The sequence below is a fragment of the Pristiophorus japonicus genome, chromosome 8 (assembly GCF_044704955.1).
Source record: "Pristiophorus japonicus isolate sPriJap1 chromosome 8, sPriJap1.hap1, whole genome shotgun sequence".
Lineage (NCBI taxonomy): Eukaryota > Metazoa > Chordata > Chondrichthyes > Pristiophoridae > Pristiophorus > Pristiophorus japonicus.
Window position 1 is genome coordinate 42,886,655 of NC_091984.1, and position 22,393 is coordinate 42,909,047.

A 22,393-nucleotide genomic window follows, 5' to 3' on the forward strand; every position below is an offset into this window, starting at 1 on the left:
AGGGCAGTTAAGAGTCAACCACATTGCTGTGGGTCTGGTGTCACATATAGGCCAGGCCAGGTAAGGATGGCAGAATTTCCTTCCCTAAAGGACATTAGTGAAGCAGGTGGGTTTTTATGACAATCCTGTAGTTTCATGGTTACCATTCCTGATACTTGTTTTCTTCTTCAAGATTTATTTAATTAATTGAATTTAAATTCCCCAGCTGACGTGGTAGGATTTGAACTCACGTCGTCAGATCATTAGCCCAAGCATCTGGATATGTAACCACTATGCTACTGTACCTCTGCTCTCTCTCTGAACTGAGCAGAAAGTGCTTGCAATAACAAGGTTCATTCTCATTTACTAGCAGCTTCCCCCATTAAAATCTACCATGATTTACTTTCCATTCGACACTGCTGAGAGATTATAGTAGAGACCATTATTCTGTTACGGACGGGCAAACTAAATTCAATTGCTTATTTCAGCTTTCTAATATTAAAAGCAATTAACAAAATTAGTATATTTTATTCCAGCGATTAGTTATTTTGCTTTCTCAAAGATGATGACGGCAGAGTGATAGCAAACCATTGATTTTGACTATTGCCAGGTTATTGATCTTTGGGCAGAGTAATTTCCCATAGGGAAATCAGTAAGGTAGCTTTTTTGCCAGCATTGGCAGAGGTCAGAGCAGATTGTCTTTTTGATTTCTTGGGGAAAAAAGTTTGACTTAAATTACCTAACCTACTTACTTTTGATTTGCAATTGAAATGTTAGTCATAGAAGCAATTATGTAACCTTTGTAAACCAACTAATACCACTCCAGTACATTGCATAATTAATTTACGTCAGAAAATAATTTCTGTACTGTACTAGCAATGTCAGATCATGCTGGTCTTAGGATTTTTTTGCTTCTGTTGAGAAAACATTAGCGCAGAGCAGTCAATATTGGGGAAATGTTACATTGACATTTATGACCTACAAAAGTGACTTAGATTATAACAAATTTAATCATAAACAACTGTGATTATTTTAAAGTTGGTAGTATCTTGAGGGTTCCATTTGGGTGCTGCATAAAAACTCCCCTGGAAAATCATGTGTATGCATTACATTTTATATTTTCAAACATTACATTTTCAGACCTTCCAACCTGAGGAAGTATTTACAAGGGTGAAGACTCAGCCTACTGCCAAAGGAGTGAGAGGCAACCACATTGAACAGAGTTTCAGGGGCTATTTTAGTCTCAGAGAACTTTGGGCTGTTACAATTCCCGAGTTGGAAAATCTGCATTTTAAACCAAAACAAACTAGAGATTATCATCTCTAGTCCCAGTGGCATGGATTATCTTCTTCTTCTTAGGCAGTCCCTCGGTTTCGAGGATGACTTTCTTCCACACTAAAGATGAATCCTCAGGTGACTGAAGCGTCCAATGCGGGACCTACAGTCTCTGTCACAGATGGGGCAGATGGTGGATGGAGGAACGGGAGGTTTGGGTGCCTGGGTTGCCGCGTGCTCCTACCACTGTCGACGCTTGGCTTTGCCGCCCTCTCGGATGCTTTTCCTCCACTTTGGCCAGTCATGGTCCAGGGATTCCGAGGTGTCGATGGGGACGTTGCATTTTTTCAAGGAGGTTTTGAGGGTGTCCTTGAAGCATTTCCTCTGCCCACCTGGGCCTCGCTTGCCGTGTCTAACCTCCGAGTCGAGCGCTTGTTTTGGGAGTCTCGTGTCGGGCATGCAGACGGCGTGGCCCGCCCAACGGAGCTGATCGAGCGTGGTCAATGCTTCGCTGCTGGGGATGTTATAAGAAGTAGAACTCGGGAAAACATTAAGATTCTGTTTATTTTACCGAGACACGCCGAAAGGAGACCCCATAGGTGTTTCATTGACGGGTGGTCGATTTGACCGTGACAACGTGGCGTTGAAGCACGGTCCATTTTTGCTTGCTTGCCTTTCCAGCCTGGCGGAGCTACGGTGGCCCCACGGGCACGGAACAGAACCTGGGAAAGCAGACAGCGGTGCGGAGGAGGGGGAGGCAGGAAGATGGCTGAGGCTGTGAAAGCGGAGCTTAGTCCTTACGGGCGGAGTTTGCAGGTAAATAACACACGCGGAGTCATGAATCTTGTGTCTATAACTGGCTGGACGGTGATACGGGAAGTTTGTGGGCGCGGGAGGCCGCGCCGATGTGGCAGGCCGGTGGCTTGTCCCACCTCCCCGTCTGGCGCTCGACAACTTCCTCTCAGCGTCAGCCCAGAAACGTATTCTTCATTGTTTCATTACAAGAAACTTTCTTTGCCAACCTAAGCTGATTGATGTGATTTCATTGCTCCCTCCCTTTGACTTGTCCTGGTCAGTTTGCTGGGTGTATTTATGTATTTGAGAGAGGTTGTGCTGACAGTCCAGGCAAAGGGCTTTGTGCCCCTGAGACACTTGAGTTCACAGTCCCACACAGCTGGCAATGGACCAGATACAAGGTAAACTGCGGGAATTCACCACGATTTCACCCCACTCCCCCTTTGATTTGCAAATGGGGTGAAGCCACATTCGTACACAACATTGACAGATGTGGTCAAAGCTGCAGCTGGTACATTGCTGTGATCCATCATCCTATTCTGTCACAGTTTGCTTTTATTAAAAGAAAAGAACCAGGTTTGAACCAAAATGACGCCAACAGGAGGCAACTTTGTAGGAAACAGTTAAAATTGCGAGTCAGTGTTCTGACCAAGAAAACCCGTGGGTTTTTAGTCTATTGCATCACTCGGACGAGTTGCATCATTCGGACAGTTTCAACATTCAGTGAATGAATGTGCGCTTGATGGCGGCGGGAATTCATATCCGCATCAAAGTTACGATCGATTGTAAACCCCCGAGACAGTCACTCGGAATGCTGCTTTTCAAATTTTATCCAGAGGACCTCTTTGTAATAAAGCTGCCAGTGACTGTATTCTGAATCTCTTGGTATGCATTATCGTATTCATTTGGGTTTGTTTAAAAACTGTTTCAGTTCTGGATTTGCTGATGATAAACTCTGAGGCGTGTGCAACTTTGTAGTTATCTGTTATATTGATTGAGGGATAAATATTGGCCAGGACACCGGGTATAACTTCTGAGTGAAGCGGACAAGATGGTTTGTAGATAATGTTTTGAGGATTATATGGTGCGAATGGTTAAGAAGCAAAACAAATCTTGAAGTACTTACTGGGCTAATATGAACTACATGTTATGATTAGGCAGAGATCCCTTTTAAAAGTTAACACTATCTTAAATATTTAATCAGGTTGGTTTAAAATGTGCCCAAGGCCCTGTGCACTTGGTGAACTAGGTTTCACAACACAGTGGATTTACACTCTGCAGTGTCAAATCCAACGGGATGAGACTCTTGGGGAATCTGACGCCACTTAATTCCAGAATCAGGCTGAGCCCTGACTCCTGATTTACAGTGTAAGTTTAGTGCCTGTTTAAGGTGTAAATCACTTCACACTGACGCTAAACTCGCATTATTCGAAGGGTGTATTTATGCTAGAGAGATGAGCTTCAATGAGTCAAATTATATTTTCTTCTTCAGTTTTATGTTATCGAGGATGTTGTGTCTTGGATCTTGCCCAATGCATGCAAATCTCTGTATTTATGTACAGTATTGCTTAATTAGTAACGTAAACAACTGTAGTCCTTGTTTTTTTTCCATTGCTGATAGAATTATAGGCTTTATGTCCGATATGAAAAAAATGTATATTTCTGGACATTGCAATTACTATGCATTGGTTAAATAATTATTTCCAGTGGGTTATTTCCCCCCTCTTCTATACCCAAACCCTTTGCAATCAACAGTGGGATCTTCGAACATTGTGAATTTCTTCTCGGAAATCCAGTGTGCAAATTGGACTTTCTTTCAGACTCTTATGATTTGTGATCCTGGCTGCAGTTATATTACTATGATCTTTTTCATGAAATGTAATTGTGGTGTGACTATTTCTATGAACTCTTCCATTCTAAGTGAATAGTCACTTTGCAGCCTTCCTCCTCCATTTGCCAGATTGGTATTGGAGGAACACCAGCCCCACTTTCTGTTAGATTTATCTTGATTATCACGTGATTCTCACCATGGGAGCAAGACTGACTGGTCCCAGCTAGTATACTGTAATGCTTAGAGGTCAGAAGTTGAAGTTAAGGCTAGGCTAGGTTGACAAACAGCGAGTAGAAATGTAGGTTTACTGGGGAGAACCCCCCCCCCCCAGGTATAATATAATAACTGTACCACAGATATTAGTATTTGTAAGAGGCAATTTCTTACAGAATTGTGTGAGGTAGCTTCCTCAGTATTCAGACACTAGACAACAAAGTATGTATTATATTGGCAGTGGAATATAACAACTGATGTATTGCTTCAGTCATGCTGTGATGGATGAACTGCAAAATGTAGTTTTGGTTTAGTTCTGAATATTGAACACTGGTAATATGGTTATGTGTCTGTTTGGAGAGCAGGGATGATTTGAAAAGGAAATGGGTAGATAAATTCAAATTACCTGCTTCTGAAATCAAGCTTTTCTGAAATGTATTATTTTCAGACATGTGACACAACACCAGATGGTGCATGTGCAAGAGTGAGAGGTGACATTTTCGCAAACTAATTTCCCCCCGCTCTTCTGAATCCCAGCTGAGATACACTTAAATGGATAGTGACTGTACACTGCTCAGGTAGCATCTATTTATGTGTGAATCTTGGTGGTGAGTATTAACAGGCTATTTGTTGGGGTGTCACAGCTGAGCCTGATGCCAGTCTCGCCTGCCACAAGCACTGTCCAGCAGGGGTAGTTGGAGTTTGACCAGGAATGAGAATCCAGGCTGTGTTTTTCTCCCCTCCCCCCAACTGACTGATCTCGGCTAACTCAGCATAGTGTGGATCAAATATGGGACATCACAATCTGTTGTTTAACTACTCTCAGTATAAACTCATTGAGCCATTGAGTGTAGCCAAGGACACTTTTTTGTAACTGATGACAGCTATCAAGCTGAAGGAGAAGGCTTCGTTATTGTGTGCAGTTTGTGGATTTGTGAAAAAAGTCAGTTCTCCTCTGGTTATTTTTGATTCTGTCAGTGGACAACAATCTTCTTGTATGCTGATTTGCTTCTTTCCTCTCAAGCCATTAACTTTCCTACCTAATCTTGCAACTCTATCTAATCATATGAATGAGTACAGTGTGTGTAAATGTGCTTAAAAAAACAGATTAAGGGCGAGGTTGGCTTGTGATTCAGTATGTAGTCCTCCTGCTCGCTTGCATGCGTGTTCCTATTGAAGGATTACTAACACCTCGCAATATGAAGTTTATATGAGGCAACTTTCCTCACCTTATTTTTCATTTGGGTGAATGTTTGTGCTGATCAGGGTGAATAATAATTTCACAAGAGTTCAACAGGATGACTTTTTATAACCAAAGGTGGAACAGAAGGATGCAAAGGAGGCCAGAGTTGGAAGAACAGAGGGCGTGTGTCTTATTTCTTATGTTCTTATGTGTGCTGGGTAATAGGGCTGAGGAAGATGAGTTTCCAAACGCATTTCATGTTGTGAAGCACATTGTGACTGATGTAGTTACAACACTGCTCCAGTGGAAAAAAACACCTTTTAAGAAGATAAAATGTTGCGTGCCATCTTGGTTATTCTATAAACAACAGTGAAGATCGCAGTAAATTTAAGACCGAAGCCTAATCGTTAGCTTCAGGTAACAATTGTGTGAATCTTGTAATGTTCATCTGATTGGATTTTTTGTTCGTTAGATTAGTTTAGTGATTTACGTCATTGATCTGTATAAACCATCTAAACATCTCTGCAGGGTAAAATTGTCACTAAGTATCCATTATTATCCTGTATATCAGCTGTTTGAAACCTTCAATAGAATTAATGCCTCTTAATTTCCTTACAGATGCCATTACCCTGTACATAAATCATGTATGGCCATTGGATTGTGCCATCAATAATGATGGAGTGACTTGGGAAATATCAGTAGTTATGACACAGGACTACAGAGAGTACTGATGATATTAATGCTCCATTTGCAGCTGATTTAATATATTAATCTTTGTGGGAAGGGGCAAGGAAGGAAACATGGTTGAAATGTTAACTATTATTGATGGGCTCTTTTCCTAGCGAATCGGGACTTCTTGATTTGGCTGTGAATAATGGCCTGCTGCAGCCATATTCTCAGCAGTGTTGGGTTTGGTCTTTATTTATCAGTTCCACTGAAATGAGACTCATTTGACTTTATCGCTCAGTTGGCAGATATGGTGATACAGAGCAAGATAACAGAACTGAAAAACTTACAACGCTCCCTTAAGGTAAGCATTAAAAAGGCAAGCATATTTTCCATTTGATAGAAGCAGCTGCTGGGAACATATTATTCTATGAATCGGAGTTACTGAAATTGTCATGTGGGTTTTTGATATTTTGTGTAATTTTGCAGAAGAAATTGAACCAATTGAGTGGTGTAGAGAAAGGAGGAAATAAGGTGCATGCACTTAATGCAGGGGTATATTATTAGACATACAAAGTTTGTCATTGTACAGTATGTGGGATTGCTTTAGTTTTATGTTGAGTCTGAACTGTAAACAAATAAAAGGAAGAACTAGAGAGAAGCATGGGGAAATAACTGGATTTAAATACTTGAATATAAATTTCAGTACTGTTTGACACACACACAACTTTGATTGTTTTCAAGTCAAATCTGTTCATTCAGCAGTTAGGCAACAATCCCAATCATGTGCCCACCACCACTCATTTCACCGTGGACAATTCCCTGCTACCGCTTGGGTTTGTTGAGAGTTGCTAACTGCAAAACACAGTAGTAGCACTCGACAATGGCTTCGGCAGTGATGTGATAGTACAGAACTTTGCCCGTTCTCTGATTGGAGAATGGCTTTGAATAAACATACTGGAGAAATGGTATGTTGGTTACGTTTTAAAAAAAGATCAGTTTGACAAGTACTGGTAAATTAATATTTCATGTAAGCATGCAATTTGTAATGTAGTGAAAGAAAGAAAGACTTGGATTTATATAGCGCCTTTCGTGACCACCGGACGGCCAATGAAGTACTTTTGTAACGTAGGATACGTGGCAGCCAATTTGTGCACAGCAAATTCCCACAAACAACAATGTGATAATGATCAGATAATCTGTTTTTTTGTTATGTTGATTGAGGGATAAATATTGGCATAACTCCCCTACTCTTTTTCAAAATAATGCCATGGGATCTTTTACGTCCATTTGAGAGAGCAGACGGGATCTTGGTTTAACGTCTCATCCGAAAGACGGCACCTTCAACAGTGCAGGGCTCCCTCAGCGCTGCACTGGAGTGTCAGCCTAGATTTTTTGGAGCTCAAATCCCTGGAGTGAGACTTGAACCCACAATCTTCTGACTCCAAGGTGAATGTGCTACCCACTGAGCCACAGTTTAATGCAGGATGCTTCCTGTTCAAATTTTAGGAAACAGTTACTCTTTCTTTTACTGCCAATGTTGCTTCCATGTACCAGTGCAAAATAGCAATTAATATTATTAGGAATCTCCAAAGCAATCTAATTGAAGAACATAAGGTATTAGAAGTCCTGATGAATAGTGAAAGCGCTAACTGCTGGATTTAATTCTGATATATCTGCCTTTGTTTACAAGCAATGAATTTATTCTTACCTCTGTATATTTAGTTCTCTTAATGTGGACTTTGCTTCAAAAAGAGTTCATTTTTTTTCCTAGTCAGAGTCAGTAGTTCTAAAATAGAAACGTGCAAGAGGAAGCTTTCTGCAGCTTGTTGATAATCCGACCACAAAGTTGGCACATGGTGAAACCTATATCACTACTGCTTGAAGTGAAGTCATGAATTCCTCCATTCTTGTAAAAAGTGCACGACTGAAGGTCTGGTATGGGAAATTGCAACTTCCTGATAACTTGATCGCTCAGAGTCACTGAAGTGATGAAGGGAGCATAGACTATTTCATAATGACACAGAGCAATGAACAAAAAAAGGATGTAGTGAGAAGGGTGGGGCTCACAAAGTATACCTTGAAGAAAGTATTTAAACTGGACCCTGTTATAAATTCAGTCCCTAACCAAAGGAGGCAATCAAACAATCATTTCTATGTACAAGTCAAGTTGGCTGAGTTTATGGAATTGCTACTGGACAGTGAAGATGCAGGTAAATTGTTACAGTATGGGAGCTTGGATGGCAACTGGGTAGAACAGTGTCCTTTCGCCTGATAGTTGGAATCAAATCCAATCCAGACTCGAGTGAAAGTGCTCTCTCCCACCTAACTTTGATGATTTCAAGTGGGAGAATTAGACATGCTGCTTTTTCTTTGCAGAACACATATATACCAAGTATGTGAGTATTCCAGGAGACAGGAAAGTGCCATGCTGTCAGATCTGGGACTATTTTTGAGTGCAGATGCACTTTCCTGCTATCAATTTATCTGGCACTTTCTGGTTTCTTTGCTTTTCCTAGGCTGCTCATCTCCCATTCTGTCTGCATTGTATCCATAGTCTGTTTTGCTCTCCACCACTCTCCACTTTACAGTCCTCCTCATGTGAAGATTGGGACAGCTTGACAAAGCTGTGTTCTCTGCATCCCATTGACATGAAATCAATAGCGACCCCGATGCAGCCCATTTTTGTGCAAAAAAAAATGAACTGCTTGAGTCTGAAAAGTAAACTTTTATAAATTCAGATAAGCCCGAAAAAAGATTTCACATATGGAATTGGTGATTAAAAAAGATACACGCCTGACTTCATTCACTGTTTCCTGTGGTGCATCCTCAGTAATTACTGTCTCCTGTAACTCAGTTACATGTTGCTTCATTTGGACAAACAAGATTATTTGTCAAATATACATTTTAAATGCTGCATTAAATGAAATAATTGGTTAGAAAACAGAGGGTGGCATTGTAGATCCTGGTCGGTATCTGGTGATGCCACTTCCTTGGACCCAGAAATTAGATGTTCAATACGATCAGTAACCAAATGCATCTTGGTAAGACCCAGTTATAGAAAATATCAGAAATTGAGAGAGAGGTGGAAATAAAAATTATTAAAAAAAAGGATTGCAGCCTGTACTGATATTGTGAAACTAAAATACAAAGGCTTTTCTATCTTCTTGACACTCCAGTGCAGTACTGAAGGAGCGCTGCACTGTTGGAGGTGCCATCTTTCGGATGAGACGTTAAACCAAGGCTCTGTCTGTCCTCTCACGTGGCCATAAAAGATCCCATGGCACTATTTCAAAGAAGAGCAGGGGAGATATCCCCGGTATCCTGGCCAATGTTTATCCCTCAATCCACAGAACAAAAAACCTCAGATTATCTAGTCGCTATCACATTGCTGTTTGTGGGAACTTGCTGTGCAGAAATTGGCTGCTGCGTATCCTACATTACAACAGTGACTACACTCCAAAAGTACTTCATTGGCTGTAAAGTGTTTGGGATGTCCAGTGGTCGTGAAAGGAGCTATATAAATCCAAATCTTTCTTTTCTTCCTAACCCCTGCCCTCCCCCCCCAGATTAGTGCAGGGATGGAGATGTTCTTTCAGTTTGCTGAAAGTTGGATAAGGACAAGTCAGCTTAGCTGCGAGGATGGCATAATTAAATAGTATGTCATAGAAGGGAATCCTGATATTGTGCATAGAGCTCTGATTTCCATTCTTTTTATAGATAAAAATAATGATCAATCTGATGACATACTATTTAATTATGCCACCCTCGCAGCTAAGCTGACTTGTCCTTATCCAACTTTCAGCAAACTGAAAGAGTTAGAAATGGGACTCCAGCCTGATGTTTTATTTCCTGTCTGATGCTGGCTCGGTGGTGAATGGGCGATGTAGTTTAATACTGATCCATACAGCCTAAGAAATCCGTAGCATTGATCCTTGATTGATGTAGGCCCAATTAGGGCAGTGTTTTTGGCACTAATTATTATTGTGTTTCCTGGGATAGGACTTGAGGTGGGTGGGTGGAGGGGTGGGGGGGCGGGCGGAGGAGTGGGGGTCGAGGGGAAGAAATTGTCCTGGATTTCCATTCCTGACATTTCCAGTGGCTCTTGCTGAAAGTATGCTCTGTGGATGTTGGACATGGACTAGGTTGGCATGGCTGTGATGTTTATATGGTCAAATCGCCCTCCATCGGGGTTGGAGCATGACTAAGGAAGTCTTGCTACAATTGTACAGGGCCTTGGTGAGACCACACCTGGAGTATTGTGCACAGTTTAGGTCTCCTTATCTAAGGAAAGATATACTTACCTTGGAGGTGGTGCAACAAAGGTTCACTAGATTGATTCCTGGGATGAGAGGTTTGTCTTATGATAGATTGTGTAGAATGGGCCTATACTCTCTGGAGTTTAGAAGAATGAGAGATGATCTCATTGAAACATACATGATTCTGAAGGGGATTGATAGGGTAGATGCTGAGAGGTTATTTCCTCTGGCTGAAGTGTCTAGAACTAGGGGGCACAGTCTCAGGATAAGGGGTAGGCCATTTAAGACAGGGATGAGGAGGAATTTCTTCACTCAGAGAGGGTTGTGAATCTTTGGAATTCTCTACCCCAGAGGGCTGTGGATGCTGAGTCTCTGAATACATTTAAGGCTGAGATAGATAGATTTTTGGAGTCTAGGCAAATCAAGGGATATGGGGATTGGGTGGGAAAGTGAAGTTGAGATCAATGATCAGCCATGATCTTATTGAATGGCGGAGAAGGCTCGAGGGGTCGTGTGGCCTACTCTTTATTCTTATGTTCTTATCAGTGCTATGCAAGTTGACGTGTATGGCTATCGTGCCTGTAAAACTATAGTCCAACATGAATTGAAGCATTCAGGAGAGAAGTGAAGGGCAAAAAGAAGAATGGATAGTGTAGACTTTGACAGAAAATAGTTTCTTTTAAAGTTACTAATCACTTAACACAGATATCCACTTTACAGGAAAGGACTTTCTCAAGTTATCACTCCTATCCAAACTTATAGGCTTGGAAATTGGCCTCCTTAGCGCCTCTTGTTATCCCTCCGGGGGGAGCGATAATGGGATAGTAATGACTTACAGACCGAGCGCGGCAAGAAGATCAACTCCTGCCATATTCGGCGGGAGGTTTGCAGCGGCGGTATGGCATTGTGCCCCGATTTCTTCCGCCTGGAGATTGTGACGTCATCGGCATGCGCATCGCCCCGTAACGCCCCGGACCCTAACTTGGGTTCTGCCCTCTGCAGCATCGCAGGGCAAAAACACCAGCAGCTGCAGGAGGTATTCATCTGTAAGCCGGGGACGATGCTTAAAGGCGAGGTGGCTGAGGTAAGTTTAAAAAAAAGAATTGCCATTGCTCTCTGATATTTTTTTCGAGCTGGACCCCCCCCCCCCCCACACTTCCTTCCTGGAGCGCAAACGCTTGCCGCTAATTTTTCAAACTTTTAAAGTTTAGCGCCCCATCCTGAATTTCTCCCCTAAAGTGTTTAGTTCCATTGCTGGGTGCGATTACTGTTTTGGGGAATCTGTGCGAAAATAGGACTTCCCTATTTTTAACAGTTTTGTGTTGGTTTCGGTTTATTTGGCTCAGTGAGCTTTATCAGGGAACAACGGAGCCATACAGATGAGAAGTATTTTGTGATCAATCGCTGACTCCGTAGAGACAGCTAGGACATTGGTCAGACTAGTGACCATAATTTGATAATTGAGAAGGACATAAGTATGATGAAAACCAGGGTAATAGATTGGAGAAAAGCTGATTTTGAGGGGCTGAGAATAGAACTTGGGGAAAATAAAATGGGTAACAGTATTGGCTAAAAACGATGCAGAACATAAATGGGAAACATTTAAAATGGTGTTCAACAGAGTGCAGGAACAATATATTCCACTAAAAGGAAAGAACAAACTAAACACTAATGAGACTCCATGGATGAATAAATCCATAAAGGAACAATTGAGGGTAAGGAAAGAGGCATATATTAAGTACATAGACAGCAGGGGAGTGCATGATAAGGGAGAATACAAAAAAAATAGGAGAAAAATCAAAGAAAACAATAAGGAAGGCAAAGAGGAACTATGAAATTAAATTAACAAGGAACATAAAACAAAATAGTAAAATCTTTTACAGGCACATCAATAAAAAAAGAACGGTTGGGATGGGAATCGGGCCATTAAGGGATAGAGAGGATAATACCACAGGTAACGATAGAGAGATGGCAGAAATATTAAATAATTATTTTGCTTCAGTATTTACCAGGGAATAGAACAGGTGGACATGACATTGGATGATGAGATTAGTAAGGAGATAAGTGCATTTAAAATAAAAAGAGGAGATATATTCAATAAACTAATCAAACTCAGAAGCTTAAACCCCTGGTCTGGAAGGATTGCATCCACGCATTTTAAAAGAATCTAGGGAAGAGATAGCAGAGACCTTACTACACATATTTAATAATTTGGTAGAAAAAGGTGCAGTGCCAGAGGGCTGGTGGATAGCTAATGTACTACCTATATTTAAGAAGGGGGATAGAACATGTCCAGGGAATTATAGACCAGTCAGTTTAACATCGGTGGTAGGAAAAATAATGGAATCCCAACTAAAGGAGAAAATAGAAGAACATCTAGAAACCAAAAATATAATAATGAATAGTCAGCATGGATTTCAAAAGGGAAAGACCTGCTTGACCAAGCTCATTGAATTTTTTGAAGAGGTAACAGAGAGTAGACAATGCTAATTAATGCAGTAGATGTAATTTAAATAGCTTTTCAAAAAGCCTTCGAAAAGCTACCTCATAATAGGCTGATGAACAAGGTCAGAGAATGTGGAGTCAGAGGACAAATAGCAGAATGGGTGGCTAGCTGGCTTCAAGACAGAAAGCAGAGAATAGGGGTAAAAGGTAGCTATTTACAGTGGCTGAAGGTGGGAAGTGGTGTTCCACAAGGATCAATGCTGGGACCACTGTTCACAATTTTATATTAATGATTTAGACTTTGAAATCAAAGACACAATTTCTAAATTTGTGGATGACACCAAATTAGGGGTGATAGTCAATACTGAGGGTTACTACAACAAATTACAGGAGGACATTAATAAACTTGCAGAATGGGCATATAATTGGCAAATGAAGTTCAACGCAGATAAATGTGAGGAATTACATTTTGGTAGAAGATTAGGGAGGTCACACATTACTTGGAGGATGAGAGTCTAGGTGGGGTAGAGGAACAAAGGGATCTCGGAGTACAAATACACAAATCACTATAAAAAACAAACCAAGCACGAGGGTTTATTTCTAGAGGTATAGAATTGAAAAATAGGGAAGTTATGCTGAACCTGTATCGAACCTTGGTTTGACCACTGCGTACAGTACTGGTCGCAATATTATAAAAAGGATATAGATGCACTGGAGAGGGTGCATAAAAAAATTTACAAGGGTGATATCAGAAATGCGAGGGTATACATATCAGGAAAGTATGAACAGACTGGGTCCCTTTTCTCTTGGGGGGGGGGGGAGGGAAAAGGCTGAGGGGTGACCTAATAGTGATCTTTAAAATTATGAAAGGTTTTGATCGAGCGGATACAGAGACTGAGGGCTGGAAATTGTCGTCAAAAAAACCACTATGGCTCCGCTGTGATTTTGAGGCAGAAGATTCAGGAAAAAACTGGAAAAAATCTGCTCGGCGGGAAAAATCAGCGTTGTACCAAGATTCGCGACGGAAACCGCAAATTTTCAGGAACTTTTCTCTGCGGCCGAGGGAGGGGGGAAAACACACAAAATATTTTTCCAAAAAATAAAAAATCGCAAAACATTTACAAGACCCTTTTCTAGCGAATCGCTGCAAAACAATTTAAAAATAAACGTTAACTTACCTTTTTTGCCGGTTTTCATACTCTACCGCCGTTTCCAAGGGCTGCACGGACAGGTTTTTTTCTCTCTGTTTTTTTTGACACTATCTACGGGTCACCGCTGTGGCCAAACTCGGGTGAAAGCGCTTATTCCAGTCTTGCACGCCGGCAGTCCGCTGCGCAGTGGTATTTCAAAACCGCCGGCGCAAGACTTCAGGGAATTTTCCATCGCGCTGCTTTCCGCCCAAAATGGCGAAGTACCACCGAAAAACGCGGCGGAAGGCTGATGAATTTCCAGCCCAATGTTTCCACTTTTGGGGAAGAGCATAACTGGAGGCCATCAATATGAGATAGTCACCAAGAAATCTAATGGGAAATTCAGAAGAAACTTCTTTACCCAAAGAGTGGTGACAATGTGGAACAGGGAGTGGTTGAAGCGAATAGCATAGATGCATTTAAGAGGAGGCTATACAAGCATTCGAGGGAGAAGGGAATTGAGGGTTATGCTGACAGATTTAGATGGTTAAAGACAGGAGGAGGCTTGAGTGGAGCATAACTGTCAGCATGGACTTGTTGGGCCGAATAGCCTGTTTCTGTGCCATATATCCTATGTAATGCAATTGGCATCAATGCCTGCGAGTTAAGGAGGGGAAAATTGGTCTGGGCTCCTGCTCCTGATTGCTGTCTAGTGACCTTTGCTAGCAATGTAGGCACCAGGTGAGGGCAGGATCGAGATGTGTGTGCTGTCCTTACAATCAAACAGCCTACTGATACTTGCTGGGCAGACCTGCACCTGAATAATGGCCACTCGGGCAAGGGACCAGACAGCAATTGTTGCATGTGGAACCACATCCCAGAAAGGACTGAATGCCCTTGGGAGGAAAGGGACTAAATGGATAGTGAAAAATAATTTCAGAGGACGGCTATAGAACTATTGATGAGCAACCTCAATTTTAAATGAAATGACAAGAATATTGAATAAAATATATTTTCCAGTGATGCTGAAGGAATATACATAACCTAGAATATTATGTCTAACTCTGTGTTGCTATAAACAATTAATTTAAGGGGAGAGGCAGCAGATGACCAACTCTAATATTAAACTGCTGGGATGTGGTTTGTCTGCAGTTTCCCACATGATGAGTTTCTGATTTCATTTTATTAATAGAATGGTGCATGTTTAGAGGATTTACCTACAAAGGAGAAAAAGGATATTGGGGAAGTCCAGAACCAGGGGTCACAGTCTAAGGATAAGGGGTAAGCCATTTAGGACCGAGATGAGGAGAAACTTCTTCACTCAGAGAATTGTGAACCTGTGGAATTCTCTACCACAGAAAGTTGTTGAGACCAGTTCGTTAGATATATTCAAAAGGGAGTTAGATATGGCCCTTATGGCTAAAGGGGTATGGAGAGAAGGCAGGAATGGGGTACTGAAGTTGCATGATCAGCCATGATAATATTGAATGGTGGTGCAGGCTCAAAGGACCGAATGGCCTACTCCTGCACCTATTTTCTGTGTTTCTATGAAAGGGTCAAACGGGTGAATCAATAAGGGTTTATTTTATGGATAATTAATTAGTGGTGTTGGAAGGGACTGAGGAGTTAGCTACCTACTTGCCATCTGGATGGGATATCTGGGAATTTACATCAAGGGAAAGAAAATAGTGCTTGAACAGAGAGCCTTGTGCGAAGTTTTTTTTTCCCCAAGACACTTTTTTTTTACTGCTGGGCTGGAAACCCTCTTGAGCTGATCATACACTCTGTTAGTGCACTGTGTTGTAAGGAGTGGACGTTTGTGGTTTTCCACGTGCTGCACTATTCCAAGCCAACATTTTTTGGACAGTGAGTCATCGCGGGTAGTTTGTGCGCATATCCAATATTACAGGACACAGAGCAGCATTATTGAAACTACTGCCTGTGCCCTTTGGCGGAGGGAGAAGTGTGGTAAGCAGGGACTTTAGAACACAAGGCTGTAATGAATAAAATGGGAGGGGAGAGAATTCCCTCCCCCCACCCCCCCCCCCCCCAAATTCCTCCATCACAGCCATGTTTTCTGTTGCTTTCACCATTGCCTGAGATCAAACTTTGACACTATAATTACGTGCTTTTCTGTGCTCAAGTAATTGAAAGTAACTGAAAGCTGATAAACCCCCTGGACCTGATGGCTTGCATCCTAGGGTTTTGAAAGAGGTAGCTATAGAAATAGTGATGCATTGGTTGTCAACTTCGAAAATTCCATAGATTCTAGAGCGGTTCCTGCAGATTGGAAGGTAATTAATGTAACCTCTCTATTTAAGAAAGGAGGGGGAAAGAAAACAGGGAACTACAGACCAATTAGCCTGACATCAGTAGTAGGGAAAATGCTAAAATCTGTTATTAAGGACGTGGTAACAGGGTACTTAGACAATAATAACAGGATTGGGCAGAGTCAACACGAATTTATGAAAGGGAAATCATGTTTGACAAATCTGTTAAGAGTTTTTTGAGGTTGTAACTAGTAGAATAGATATGGGGGGACCAATAGATGTGGTGTATTTGGATTTTCAGAAGGCATTTGATAAGGTGCCACACAATATGTTATTAAACAAAATTAGGGCTCATGGGATTGGGGGTAATATACTCGCAGGGATTGAGGATTGGTTAACAGACAGAAAACAGAGAGTAAGAATAAACAGGTCATTTTCGGGTTGGCAGACTTTAATTAGTGGGGTGCCGCAAGGATCGGTGCTTGGACCCCAGCTATTCACAATCTAGATCAATGATTTGGATGAGGGGACCAAATGTAATATATCCAAGTTTGCTGATAATACAAATGTTAAGTTGTGAGGAGGATGCAAAGAGACTTCAAGGAGATATAGACAGACTAAGTGAGTGGGCAAGAACATGACAAATTTAATATAATGTGGGGAAATGTGAAGTTACCCACTTTGGTAGGAAAAATAGAAAAGCAGAGTATTTTTTAAATGGTGAGAGATTGGGAAATGTTGGTGTTCAGAGGGACCCGGGTGTCCTTGTACACGAATCATGGAAAGTTAACATGTAGGTACAGCAAGCAATTAAGAAAGCAAATGGTATGTTGGCTTTTATTAAAAGAGGATTTGAGTATAAGATTAAAGATGACTTACTGTAATTATATAGGGCCTTGGTGAGACCGCACCTGGATATTGTGTACAGTTTTGGTCTCCTTACCTAAGGAAGAATATACTTGCCAGAGAGGAAGTGCAACGAAGGTTCGCCAGACTGATTCATGGGATGAGGGGATTGTTCTTTGAGGAGAGATTGAGTAGACTAGGCCTATATTTGCTAGAGTTTAGAATAAGAGGTGATCTCATTGAAACATACAATATTCTTACAGGGCTTAACAGGGTAGATGCAGGAGGATGTTCCTCTGGCTGAGGAGCCTAGAACCAGGGGTCACAGTCTCAGAATAAGGGGTCAGACATTGAGGACTGAGATGAGGAGAAACTTCTTCACTCAGAGGGTGGTGAATCTTTGCAATTCTCTACCCCAGAGGGCTGGAGGCTCAGTCTTTGAGTATATTCAAGACAGAGATCACTAGATTTTTGGATATTAAGGGAATTAAGAGATATGGGAATAGTGCAGGAAAGTACAGTTGAGGTAGAAGATCAGCCATGATCTTATTGATTGGCAGAGCAGGCTCGAGGGGCTGAATGGCCTACTTCTGCTCCTAATTCTTCTGTTCTTATGTTCTTACAGTTGCAGAGCACTCGACTCTCCCCGATCCCTGTAAGTGATTTGAACAGCAGCTACTCGCTTCATTCAACGACTAACTGTCCTGAAGAAATTACCCAGAATTCACAGACAAGACCAGGTATCGAATACATGCCTATTTTCCCCTTTGGGCAACTATTTCTATCCTTGAACAAAATTGAAATACTGCTGATACTGGAAATCTGAGATCAAATCAGAAAATGCTGAAAATACTCAGCAGGCCAGGCAGCATCTGTGGAGAGAGAAACAGTTATCGTTTCATCAGAAGTATATTTCTATAATTAACCTGCTTTACAATGGTGTGTGTGTTGGTTAGTTCAAAATATGACCTGGAGCCAAAAGAGACTTGTAAAGATAAAAAACATAACCAGCTAGCATTCTCTTTCTCTTCCAAATGCTACCAACCTGTTGTGCATTTTTGATTTTTTTAAAACACACAAAGAATGCATTTCTAAGTGTTGTGCCTGCATTTCTTTTGATTTTTATATTGAGTTGCTATAATGTTCTTGTGATGCCTTTAACCTTTATTTGAGTACCTTTTCCACATGATTCACTATTGGTGATGCATGCAATGTTTTATCTTTTATTTTTCACCACCACATGCAGCTCCTTGCACAGGGGCCCTGCCATCACATGCAAATCCATTCCCATATGACCACCTGAATGTTCCCGAAATACTACTGGAAAAACTGTTTGAAAATATTGCTGCCTTTATATACTTTTCCAGAAATCTTATCAAGGCCTTTTAAGAGATCACAGATTGAAAATAATATGATTTACTTTTCGCTCCGCCAGTGATTTAATCATTGGGCTTAAGGGAATGGTAGCTTAGTGGTTATGTTACGGGACGGGTAATCCAGAGTCCTGGACTAATAATCCAGAGACGTGAGTTAAAATCTCACCACAGCAACTGAGGAATTTAAATTCAGTTAATTAAATAAATCTGGAATAAAAAGCTAGTGTCAGTAATGGTGACCATGGGCCCAATTTTCCCTAACCCCTTTTTTCGGCGCACTTACCTTAAATGCGTCGACTTTTGCGCGCTGGAAACGGTGCCGAAAAAAAGGGGCCCCATCCTGCCCGCTCTGTCAACTCTCCGGTGTCCCAGCGTGGCTTGGCTAGTGAAATGGGGGGCGGAGCAACAGGCCAACAGGCAGAAAGCACTGCCGGCAGCTGTGCACATGCGCAGTGAAGTCTGCGCGCATGCTCCTGCCCTCCCAGCGTGTCCTGCGGGCTGTGAGCAGGACCCGATGCTCGCTGCCCCTATCCCCAGCCGAAGGGATGCCCCGATCTTCACCGCACCCTATCCCCATCCGAGTGGCCTCCCGCACTGGCCGGCCGGCCCGCTGAGTTCCTGGGCCGAGGTAGGATTTCAGTTTTATTTTTTATTTATTGATGGTTGTGCTTGAGAGTTTTGATTGGGGGGGTGGGAGGAGGAGAGTTTGGGGGGTGGATGGGTGGGGAGAAAGAGTGTTTTGCGGGGGTGGGGGTGGAGAAAGAGTGTTTTTGGAGCGGGGGGGAATCTTAGAAAAAATTGATTCTGGCATAAAGGTAGGACTTCTATTTTTTATTTGTTACTGATTGATTGCTTATTACTTTTTGTGGTTTGTTTAGTGCTTTGTAAGTCTTGGTGCTTTAAATGTACTAACCTGCGCCGATTTCTTAACTGCCCGCAAGGTTTTTCAGAGCTGGCCACATACGCTGACCTAAGTCGATTTGGAGTAAGTTTTAGCTGGCCAAAGTGGCATAAATGGCCAAAACTAACGTAAGTGGCAGGAATGCTCCCTTTTGGAAAATAAAACTGCACTAGAAAGAATCGTACCTAACTGACTTACACTGGAGCAAATTTTGGGGGGAAAATGGCATTTTTTAAACTTACGCCAGAAAAAACAACTTACTCCAAAAAAAATTGTTGCAAGTCATGGCCAAAATTGGGCCCCGTGAAACTACAAGATTGTCGTAAAATCTCACCTGCTTCACTAATGTCCTTTTAGGGAGGGAAATCTGCCATCCTTATCTGGCCTGGCCTATATGTGACTCCAGACCCACAGAAGTGGTTGACTCTTAACTGCCCTCTGAAATGGCTGAGCAAGCCACTCAGTTGTAATAAACCGCTACAAGAAACAATAATAAGAATAAAACCGGACCGACTTCAGCACCACCTTCATACATGACAATGGCACACCCAGCCCAGTCGACCCTGCAAAGTCTTCCTCACCAACATCTGGGGATTTGTGCCAAAATTGTGAGAGCTGTCCCACAAACTAGTCAAGCAGCAGCCTGACATAGTCATACTCACAGAGTCATACCTTTCAGCCAATGTCCCAGATTCCTCGATCACCATCCCTGGGTATGTCCTGTCCCACTGAGAGGACAGACCCACCAGGGCTGGCAGCACAGTGTTATACAGTCAAGAGCGAGTGGCCCTGGGAGTCCTCAACATTGACTTTGGACCTCATGAAGTCTAATGGCTTCAGGTCAAGCATGGGCAAGGAAACCTCCTGCTGATTACCAGCTACCCGCTGTCTCTCAGCTGATGAATCAGTACTCCTTCATGTTGAACACCACTTGGAAGAAGCACTGAGGGTAGCAAGGGCACAGAATGTACTCTGGGTGGGGGACTTCAGTGACCATCACCAAGAGCGGCTCGGTAGCAACTTCTGACCGAGCTGGCTGAATCCTGAAGGACAGAGCTGCCAGACTGGGCCTGCAGGTGGTCAGAGAACCAACACGAGGGAAAAACCTACTTGACCTTGTCCTCACCAATCTACCTATCGCACATGCATCTGTCCATGACCGCATTGGCAGCAGTGATCACCGCACAATCCTTGTGCAGACGAAGTCTCGCCTTCACACTGAGGACACCCTCCATCATGTTGTGTGGCACTACCACCCTGCTAAAAGGGATAGATTCAGAACAGATCTAGCAGCTCAATATTTGGCATCCATCAGCAGCAGCAGAATTGTATTCCACCACAATCTGTAACCTCATGGCTCAGCATATCCCTCACTCTACCATTACCATCAAGCCAGGAAACCAACCCTGGTTCAATGAGGAGTGCAGAAGAGTATGCCAAGAGCAGCACCAGGCATACCTAAAAAAATGAAGTACCAACCTGGGAAAGCTGCAAAACAGTCCCTCTTATGCACCTTGTCTCTCCTCCACCCCTACCCCCTACCAAATTAGTTTAAGGACATGACTGCTCCCACGAAGTAATGTTCTGCGCATGCGCGCTTCCAGATTGTTACGGGAGCGGGCTTGTTAAAAGATATATATTTAAATGCTGGGGAGGGTGGGGGTTCTGGGGAAAATTGCAGGGGAGGGAGCGGGTTCTTTAAACACTCCCCAATAGCACTAGTTAACGACCCGTGAGGACAGTGGTTCCAGCCCTGTACAGATGCAACCCATCCGGCTTGTACAGGTCCCTCTTGGTTCCAAATGATTTTGCTATTAATAAGTATTAGCAAATACTTGCAATGAAAACAGCAGACCCATAACAGGTTTTTCTCTTAACAGACTGCAAACTTTGATCACAGTGCTTCATTGCAGATGTGCTGTGAAGAAGTCACTTTACCTATGTCATTCCACCATGCCCTTCCCTTTGGTTGCTGCATCAAATAGGAGGGCAGAATGTTTTATGAAGGACTCTGTAAACTAGAATAATAAATGTTGCCCTTTGTTAAAGAATAATAGTTGCTCATTTCATAGTCAAACAGTGTTGGGTCCCAAAACTGAAAAGGAGCAAATTCACACTGGAGACTCTCCTACGCCAGCCCCACCATTATGAGAAAGTAAGGCACCTCTTTAGAATAGGAGTCGCTATAGGACATCGACTACTTGCCAGTTGCAGAGCAATGCCGATTGAATTCTGGGTGAAAGTTGTCCAACCTTTTAGCCACAGGTGTGGGTTGTAAAAATCTCAAAGATGAAGATAATGGAGACAGAGGCAAAGTGGGATGGATAAAGGAGGTGTTGTATAATTATATTTAATAGCAAATTCTGGAACCAAAAATGTCAATGGAAGCCAGCCTTTCTAAGGGACCATGCACAATTTGTACTTGCATAGAGTTGATTACTTATTTAATCTCCCAAGTGGTATGACTAACCACAGATAAAGCTTTTGAGAACACAAATTTCTTCCTGAGCCTCAAGAATAATTGTCATTCAACCGTGACTTACTTAATTCCACAAATGATATTTCCTTGTTACAGTAGAACTTAATGTTTGATCATTTTTGTCTGATGTCCTTTAGTTTCTTGTGTTGATGGCATTTATTCCCATCCCAGGGGGGTTGGGGAGAAAGAGAGGATATTCATAGCACTTGTTTAATAAACTGCACATGCAGCATATTTATTGTTCATTTACAAGTGTTTTTCTTTGTTTTGGATCCTCACAGAAATGATGTCCAGTCAGCCAGTCAATATTGTTGACAGTGGCAAGCGCAACAAGAAAAAGAGAAGAGCCAGAACTTCGGACAGCTTTACTGGAAAGTTTGAAGGTCAGTAACTTTATCTTGATGAGTTCTGATATTTGTTTGATCGAGTTGGTGTGACACTCTAAAGTTTAACATACACCATTTCCCTTTGAAACAGTTTTACAGACCAATTCCCTGTTTGATATTTGGTCACCGAGGAGCCCTGTATGATAAATCATACTCTATTGTAACTCACCATCTGAAATGACCTATTTGTTGAGGAGCAGACTCATTTTATGTCACAGTACAGTACTGAAAAATCTTTTTGTTAAGTTTATAAAAAATTGGAAAAGCTGTCAACTGGTTGTAAGTAGAATCCATTACAGGTTGGACCTCCCTAATCCAGAACTCCCTAATCCAGAACTCCCTTATCCAGGACTCCCTTA

The 22,393-nt window shown here is 42.1% G+C and overlaps 1 protein-coding gene across 2 annotated transcripts in view; it reads left to right on the plus strand.

The window, feature by feature from the left end:
* The first annotated feature begins 1,950 nt into the window (after window positions 1-1,950).
* LOC139268486 (MAP kinase-interacting serine/threonine-protein kinase 1-like) overlaps window positions 1,951-22,393 on the plus strand; it is a 94,985-nt gene continuing 74,542 nt past the window's right edge. Inside the window, exons 1-4 of one of the 2 annotated variants that reach the window (XM_070886717.1) lie at window positions 1,951-2,070; window positions 6,244-6,306; window positions 17,518-17,632; window positions 21,930-22,031. In XM_070886717.1, coding sequence (XP_070742818.1) covers window positions 2,020-2,070; window positions 6,244-6,306; window positions 17,518-17,632; window positions 21,930-22,031 — 331 coding nt within the window. In that variant the 5' untranslated portion in view covers window positions 1,951-2,019. Of the gene's footprint in view, window positions 2,071-2,758; window positions 2,935-6,243; window positions 6,307-17,517; window positions 17,633-21,929; window positions 22,032-22,393 lie in introns of those variants that run through there. The other variant, XM_070886718.1, reaches the window with a different exon arrangement.